General features: G+C 62.5%; 1 protein-coding gene across 1 annotated transcript; it reads left to right on the plus strand.

The window, feature by feature from the left end:
* The first annotated feature begins 1,037 nt into the window (after positions 1-1,037).
* Positions 1,038-3,843, plus strand: VENTX (VENT homeobox). Its single transcript, XM_003922079.1, has 3 exons — positions 1,038-1,278; positions 3,217-3,377; positions 3,463-3,843. Exons 1-3 carry the CDS (start codon positions 1,038-1,040, stop codon positions 3,841-3,843), a joined length of 783 nt encoding a protein of 260 aa, XP_003922128.1.
* The last annotated feature ends 4,869 nt before the right edge of the window (positions 3,844-8,712 follow it).

Below are 8,712 nucleotides of genomic sequence, written 5' to 3' on the forward strand. Positions count from 1 at the left end.
ACCTGCGCCCGCTCCCAACTCCGGCCGCCGGAGACGCAGGGCGGACCCCGAGCCCGAACCCTGGGGACACCGTGGCGCGGAGTCAGGCGGAGGCTCGGGGCGTCGCCGCGTCCCACTCCGGCGCAGGCGATCCGGGGGCGCCGGAGACATTGCGCCCCGGTTCTCCGGGACCGGCGCGGCGCCCAGAACGCGGACGCAGGCAGCTCGGGCGGGAGGTTAGTGGGAGCAGCGACCGCGGTGACCGTCCCCGTGAGGTTTGCGCTTCACAGTCCTCGGTGGCTCTGTCCCCGTCCTGGCCACCGTGGGGACAGCCCGGCTTGGCCGGAACGCGCCAGTCACGCAGCCGAAGCGGAGTTTCGAGCCCTTCCAGCTCCGGATGGGGTCCGGGAGCCACGCGCGCCCAAATGCCCGGGAGCGAGTCCCCCAGGGGAGCCGGGCCGGGGCTGGAGACGGCCGAGTCCACCGAGCGCGAGGCCCCTCCCGGCACTCCCGCCCCGCGCGCCGCGCCGCCGGGCCCCCAGCTGTCCCTCCTTTCCGGGAACGCCTCCTCGGGTCCTACGCGGACGCACGGCCTGGACGCGGCGCACGCGGGCCCTGGCCGAGTCCGCCCTGACTCTCCCAGCCTGAAGCCGGCTCGCGCTCAGGCGTCCGAGCTGAACACACGCTCCCGCGTCCCCACGGAGAGGAGAGGTGGCCGGGCCCCGCTCGGGATGCGCCCAAGTGGGAGTGGGACCCTCTTCCCTGCCTGTGGCCCCGGCCTGCGGGGTAGGGGTTGGGAGAGATGAGAGGAATTCGGCGTTCCCGAACCCTCACCGCTCCGGGAACCAGGCCCGCAGCCCCGCCCCGCCCCCAGACATCCAGGAGCCGGGGAGGTGTGAACCGCCCCCTTGGTGCCTCCGAATGCTTATCTGGGAATTAGCCGTCCGAGCAAACCGGGCTCCCGCCCCCTCCCCCTGGGCCTACAAATGGCGGCGCCCGCGGTGCCTCCCGCGCCTGGCCAGCCCCGCCTGGCCTTCCCTCCTTCCCGCCTGGCCGCCATGCGTCTCTCCTTCTCCTCCCCACCTCGAGGCCCGCAGCAGCCCTCCGGCTTTGGCTCGGTGGACTGGCTCTCCCAGAGCAGCTGCCCCGGGCCGACCCACACCCTCAGGCCTGCCAGCGCCTCCCCGGGGGGCCTCCCTGGCCTGGGCCAGGCACCCGCTACCCGGGAGCCCCCTCAGGCCATCAGCATGGAGGAGGCTAGGTCCCCGCATCTGCCTGCGCCGCAGAGGACCGTGGCTGGTAGGTCCGGATGGGGCGTCCTTTCCTTCCCAGGTGGAAATGGGAGTTGGGGAGAGGCCAGGACCCAGGCGGCTGCATCCCCCGCGGTGGCCTTCGGACTAGGGCAGGGCCTGGGGCATTTCCTTGAGGACCGGCCAGGGCCTGGCGTGCGCCCTTCCTGGAGCGCAGCTTCCCTCGGAACCAAAGCCTTGGGGATTCTCTCTCCTTGAGCCCCCGGTGGGCTCCCCTGCCTGCCCTGTCACCCCGTTCCCCACCCCAGCCTGGTGATGACGGACTGCCCAAGGAGTCCCAGTCTGCACTTCTCTGCCCCAATTCCAGGCGCCCCCCAAAACACAGTGCAGACCTGGGCCCCGTTCCTCCGGTGTTCCAGCCCCTTGGCCAACGGTACCCAGGTCCGAGGGCCCCTGTGATTTGCCAATCCCCCAGCACCTAGGCTCAAGCCGGTCCCAGGCCTCCTGGAGTACAGCTGTCTTTTCTTTGTTTTTGTTTTGTTTTGTTTTGTTTTGAGACGGAGTTTCGCTCTTGTTACCCAGGCTGGAGTGCAATGGCACGATCTCGGCTCACCGCAACCTCCACTTCCTGGGTTCAGGCAATTCTCCTGCCTCAGCCTCCTGAGTAGCTGGGATTACAGGCACGCGCCACCATGCCCAGCGAATTTTTTGTCTTTTTAGTAGAGACGGCGTTTCACCATGTTGACCAGGATGGTCTCGATCTCTCGACCTTGTGATCCACCCGCCTCGGCCTCCCAAAGTGCTGGGATTACAGGCTTAAGCCACCGCGCCCGGCCTGTCTTTTCTTAAAGAGTGCTGTGCGTTTGGTGTAGGGGCGGCCGTGACCGAGGCCTGCAGAAACTCTGAAGTTGTCTGTGACCCAGAGGTGCTCTGTGGTCTGCTGACGGCAAAGGTTCTTCGTGTTTGTCTGTTAGTTTTTGCGACATCATCTCGGGTTTTAGGTTTAAGGTCGTACTTGGTCAAAAGTGGGGGTGACACTGAAAGTTTTCATTTCTTTTTTTAAAGACGGGGTTTCACCATGTTGGTCAGGATGGTCTTGAACTCCCGACCTCAGGTGAGCCGCCCGTCTTGGCCTCCAGAGGGCTTGGATTACAGGCGTGAGCCAGCACGCCCAGCCTGAAAGTTTTCATTTTTAAAAGTCTCATCCTTATGGAGTAACCTAGTGCTTCAGGGAGGTGAAAATGTAAATATGTTCTCCGCAGCTTGTTAGCCTGCCCTACCCCAAAAAGCCAGCCCACCCCACCCTGCACCCACTCCTGGTGCTGACCCCTGCAGGCCTCCATCACACAAGGCACTTGCTTTCCAGGTCTGCGAATGCTTTCAGGTTAGCATTGAGACAGACTGTAAAATGCACTTCCTTCACAGAAACACCCCTGAGCATTTCCGTCAGACTCGAGTTAAATGTTGATTCATTTCACCAGGTTGGCCTCCTTCCTGGGGCTCAGCCCAGATCCACAGGCCACCTCGTGGGGCTGTTTAGCACCAACCCCCGTCCCTCCTTTTAGAAATTAGAAAACAGATGTGTCCGAGGTAGGCCTGGGGATTCACCATGCGGAGCCTCGGAGACCGAGCTCCCTGGGTGGGGCCCAGGCCTTTGCATATAATGGAGTCTGCCTTACCTGGCTGGAAGGTCGGGAAGGGGTCCTGGGAAGCAGCTCTGGAAGGGAAGTGTGAGATGGGGCAGAAGGGAGTGAACTGAGCAGGGGTCAGGCCCACAGAGCGTTAACATTCCTTCCTACCTCGAGCAACCTCTCTGGGCCCCATTCCGAACTTGACCTGGGAGGAGGAGGCGGGGTTGCTGGTCACAGTCAGATGAGAAGATCTGGCCGGCCCTGCCCCAGCACGGCTGTCTTCACCTGTTACCCGTGGGCGGGAGCCTGCCCTGTGGGTGGCCTGTGGAGCCGAATGCCCTTACCCTCTACGTCAGGGTTGAGTGAGGAGCCAAAGCCCTGGCAGGCTCCCCGCATCTGCACAGCCTTCAGCACCGAGCAGGTCCGTGCCCTGGAGGGCGTCTTCCGGCACCACCGGTACCTGGGCCCTCTGGAGCGGAAGAGGCTGGCCAGGGAGATGCAGCTCTCAGAGCTCCAGGTGAGGTGGGCCGGGCAGGCTGGGGTGGGCAAGGGTGGGCCGGTGGCCTCTTCTCACCCCTGATGCCATCTTGGTTTTCCTGCAGGTAAAAACCTGGTTTCAGAATCGCCGGATGAAGCACAAACAGGAGGTGCAGGATGCCCAGCTGAAGAGCCTCTTCTCAGGGTCTCTCCACCTGCCCCCGGCTCTCCACTCACCGTCTTCTGGCCTGGCCAGTGGCCTGCAGCTGCTGTGCCCCTGGGCACCCCTGCCCGGGCCCCAGGCTCTGATGCTGCCCCCGGGCTCTTTTTGGGGTCTCTGCCAAGTGGAACAAGAGGCCCTGGCCTCTGCCTGGGCATCCTGCTGCAGGCAGCCCCTGGCATACCACCCCTCAAGCCCAGGACGTGGCATGCAAACTCGGGGACCAGCCCTGTCCGTGGGGCCCTGGGGCCTGTGTGCTCTGCCTCAGATGGGGGATGCGTTTTGAGGAAGCGCCTCCGACGCCACACCTAACAGTGAAATCTGTGCAGCTGGCACCTGGCGCCCACCAGAGGACGGGGCGGCTCTGTTTGCGTCCTGGTGGCACCTCTCACCCTGACCCACGCAAAGGTTCTGGAGATTTCTGGAGAATATTAAAGCTACCTCTTCACTGAAAGATTTCAAAAGGGCCAGTTTAGGAAGTAAATGAAGGGTCAGTGAACAGAGTCAGATGCAGAGTGGGCTTGTCATGGGTAGGGCTTTCAGCATATGGTGAAAGGATCATTTGTTTTTTAACAAGTGTTGGAAAAACGGGTTTTCCGGTTGGAAAAAGTAAAGGTTGTAAAGTTTGTGTGTAAAAAAGAAGCCAGAAGGATTGGAAGGGAATGCTGGTGTCGTATTTATAACCTTGTGGTGAGTCCCTCTTCACAGGGACCCCAAAGCTGGAAAGCCGGAGAGAACAAAGGTGAAAGTGAAGGTGGGTGCTGGGGCCCCTCGGTGCGCTCCGGGCTGTGCGTGAGCCGGGACCGCGCCCGCGGCCTGCTGGAGGCTGCTCTCCGGCCGGGGAATGCCGGCAGCTGGGACCCGTGGCCGTGCCTGGACTGGAGCTGTCCCGCCTGTCCCCACCCTCCAGCTGTGCTCGTCCCCCTCCTCACAGCAGCCTCGGAACAAAACAACGACTCAAGGACAGCACTTCCTGCAGAAAGTCTAGAAGTGCCCGGCATGGCCGGCTCGGAAGCCCTCCCCGGGAGGACCGCCCCTCACGGGTGGACCGTTCTGGGTGCAGACTCCTGACCGCACACACAGCCTCAGACAAGCACATGTTGGTCCACGTTGCCCCGGAGTGTCGCGGAGGCAGGCGGTGCAGGAGCCCCGGTGGACGGGTTCAGCCTGCCGGACTGCGAGGCGACCTGTGAAACCTACCCAGGCATCCCACCAGAAACAATGTGGTCCTGTGGCTGTGTCCACGGCAAGGGCCACTTTCCCCTCGCACATTTCTACATCGCTGGAAGTGTTAGAACCAGCATGCACTTTTATGATACAGCCCCAGGAAAGAGCGGAAGAGCCGTTGTGCATCCTGGACAACGCGGATGTGTGGCTGTGGTGGGAGCCATGTCCGTGATAAAAGCCCACGTGTGCAGCCCCACCCTCGGGAATGGCTTCGGTCCCTGTGTGGCTCCGGCCACACAGCGTTCGGCTCTGGTCCCTGAACTCCCCTGTGAGTACGGCCCTGAGCGGGTGATGTCTGCAGGTCCTGCCACCACACTGGACCCTACAAGGCAGCAGCCCCTCGGGGCTGAGCTGGGCCTTCCTAGGACCTGGCTTGATCCTGCAGAGGAGCGGGGTGGGCTCCACGTGTCCAGCAGGGACCCAGACCCTGAGTTCCGGGGGTCCACAAGACCCTGGGACTTAGGGAGGGCTCTGCCACCCAGAAATTACAAACCTCCCTTCCTGTGCCCCGTCGGGCTGCCGTGGGAGTCGGCTGCAGTGATGTAAAGAAGGCCCCATGAGCGCAGTGACCCCACTGTCCCCACGAGCGCAGTGACCCCAGCTGCTCTTTGCCCCACCGCACCCGACAGCCCCATGTGGGCAACTGACAGGCATCAGGGTATCCTGACCTTGCTCCTCTCCCATCTGCCCCTCTGCAGCCAGCCTGGTACCCTCACCCTTGCTGGCCCGTCCATGTGCTCGGAGCAAGCCCATCCCCCACTCGCACCACCACCCTCCAGGCAGACGAGAGGAACCCAGACCGTGCTCCCAGGCACACTGGGGCGGAGGGCAGCGGGGCAGAGACGCCTGCACATCCTGGATAGAGACGGGACGTGTCGTGTGTGTATGTGTGGGGGGACTGTGCCCGTGTGCACACTATGTGTGTGCCTGTGTAGTGAACGTGTATACTGTGTTGTGTGTAGTGAATGTGTATGCTGTTGTGCGTGTGTTGTGCATGTGTGCTGAGTGCATGTTGTGTTTCCCCCAAGCCCTGGACTCCCTTTGTCACCTCCACCTTATCCTCTGTAACCCAAGCAGCTGTCAGGACGGGGAGGCTGAGGGCGCAGGTGTGGGCCCCGTCAGGACGCTGAGGGCCCGGGTGTGGACAGGGAGCTCTGGCTGCCTGTGGACCGGCCCAGGGCTGTGCTGGATGCACCAACCTTCCTGCTCACCCTCCTTTCCCTCTGAGCTGCTCAGCCGCCTGGGGATGAGGGCTGTGCCAGCTCCCTCCCCGAGGGGTCAGGTGGGAGGTGCAATTGCTGTGAAATCATCCCACCAAGAATCTCTGGGAGCCTTCGCGTCTAACTTCCGGCTCACAGGGACTCAGTGGACTGCACTGGGCTGCAGAAGCCTCCAGGACGGAGGGTGGTCTTGGTGTGGAGGCCGGGAGGCTCCCACGGGAGCCGTGACCAAGAAGTGTGGAAAAGCACAGCCCTGTGGAGCTGTGGGTAAGATTCCGAGGGGCTCACGGACGGTGCCGGGAGGGGTCTGTGTCCCCAGGTATGGAGGACACCCTGTCTCCAGAGGCAGCACTCAGGACCTCAGACCTGAACCTGACATTCAAATAATTCAAAAAAAAGCATGCTATAAACATGGCAAAATATTCACTGCTGAATCTGCGGGGAGTCAGTCCACCTCTTAGGTTCTGAGACTGTCCAGGAAGCTGCAGGGAAGAGGCTGCTTGCACTCTGGCGCCTCGCTGGCCCCAGCTTCTGTTTCGGGGCCCAGGACTCCATACCTTTCTGAGCCCAGACTTGGCTCCCAGGCCATGAGAGAGCGGGCAGAGGCAGGCGGTCAGGAGCCCTGGAGAAAGCAGGCCTCAGCCACCCTTTAGGGGGGTTGGCAGGGCCCGGCATAGTCCCCAGTAAAAGAATTACCTGAGCCGGGCACGGTGGCTCCCGCCTATAATCCCAGCACTTCGGGAGGCCAAGGTGGGTAGATCACGAGGTCAGTTTGAAACCAGCATGGCCAAGATGGTGAAAACCCTGTCTCTACTAAAAATACAAAAATTATCCAGGCATGGCGGTGGGCGCCTGTAATCCCAGCTACTCAGGAGGCTGAGGCAGGAGAATCACTTGAACCTGGGAGGCAGAGGGTTCAGTGAGCTGAGATCCGGCCACTGCACTCCAGCCTTGGCGACAGAGCAAAACACCGTCTCAAAAAAAAAAAAGGAAAAATTACCTGGGGGCACTGCCCGGAAACGCTGGACCTCCTCCCGTTGTCTCTGCAGCCTGTCAGGACAGAGCCGGGAGGCTCTGTCACCCCCACCTCAGGTTCCGTTCGTGCCCCTGAGTGATGATCAGCTTCTCCGGGGCCTCCCGGGGCTCCTCAGTGCTCCCCAAAGCAGGGTCTCAGGGGGCCTCCTCTTTCTCCCACGCCAGGAAGACCCTCCTTCCCAGCCTGGCTGTCTGCAGAAGCCGCGGTGTGACATGAGGCAGGCTCCTCCAGGTGCCCCTTGGCCCCCACCCACCGTTCACGGGACGAGGGCCTCAGGACCTGGGGGCTGTGGTCAGGAGGCCTGGGTGTCCAGGGGGCCTTCCAGCCCCATCCTGGTCCCTGCGTTGCCACCGATGCCCTCAGCAGGGTCTCAGCGGGCTGGACCCGATACGTGGGTCTGGCTCGGCAAGCTGGATGGCCACCCTTGCGGGGGCTTGACACTTAGAAACCCTGCCTGCCTTCCTAGTGGGGATTCACCCCTCTCCCTGCCCGGGAAGCCGCCCACCCTGCAGTGCAGGCGGGAGGGCACAATCCATCTCAGCTGCCCAGCACCCAGGGAGGGCAGGGCCCCTGGAACCACAGCTCTTCTGGGGAAATAGGCGCCATGCTGGGGTGGGGCCTCTCCTTTCGCAGCCCAGCAGCTGCTGTGGGTTACACCGAAGCTCTGGGGGGCAGGGCCAGGCCGGCTACACGCAGAGTGGAGCAGAGCCTCCGGCTCCCTGGATCCAGCCACGCCTCCTCTGCCGTTCTGCGGGCGCCGTCTCTAACAGCACGCCACTGCATGTCCACGTGCCACAGCGCCGTGACACCTGCTTCAGGCTGTGCGGATTTGAAAGCCTGTTCAGGTCCCGTGGAGAGCGACTCCCCAGCAGGCCAACCTCCACCCTTCTCCAGGGGGCGGGGGGAGCAGCCCAGCCTGTGGGGTGGGGGCGTGGTCGAGCCTGTGTTGGGGGGTGTGGCTGCCCTTCCGCGTGTGGCCTGGAAATCCCCCAGCTGGAAGCACCCCACCCCTCTTCCTGCCACCTGATCTTTCCCGGTGGACACCCAGGCTTCAGGCTGTGAGGGAGGTGGGAGGTGACTATCAGATGGGATTGGGGCTGGGCTTGGGGAGGCACCTGGGGGCCTCCAGCTCTGCCAGCTTGTTGCTCATTTGCTGGGCTGATTGGTGATAAAGGCCCTGCAGACCGACAAGGACTCTTCGGATGGAGGGGCCTCCCGGACTCTGTTCAGGCCTGCTTTGAAGACAGCAGCCACAGTCATTCTTTAAATGGAGCTGATGAGGGGCCCCCTGTCCATTTTTCTTCCTCAGGAAGTCAAGACTGCAGTCCCACCCTGGTCATCCTGGAGGCCCCGTAGCCACAGGCCCCCGGCCCAGGACAGACGAGTGCCCCTCACCGCCACAAGCGGCTCTTCTGGGCTCTCCCAGCACTGCTGGCCAGGTACCAGGCTCTGGACTTGTCACCCTGGCCATCAGAAGGGTGGGCCCCAGGCCTGCGCCCAGACCAGGCCCCGACCAAGACCTGGGAATCTTCACCCCCCTGTGTTTACACATTTTTGATTGTGTCCCCAAGCCCACGCTTGACTAAAGTGACATCCGCCCACTGAGAGTGAGAAACACCAACATCACAGAGTAGCTTTATCTAAATTTTTTTTATTGTCAAAACTACCACAC

Source organism: Saimiri boliviensis, chromosome 12, assembly GCF_048565385.1.
Source record: "Saimiri boliviensis isolate mSaiBol1 chromosome 12, mSaiBol1.pri, whole genome shotgun sequence".
Lineage (NCBI taxonomy): Eukaryota > Metazoa > Chordata > Mammalia > Primates > Cebidae > Saimiri > Saimiri boliviensis.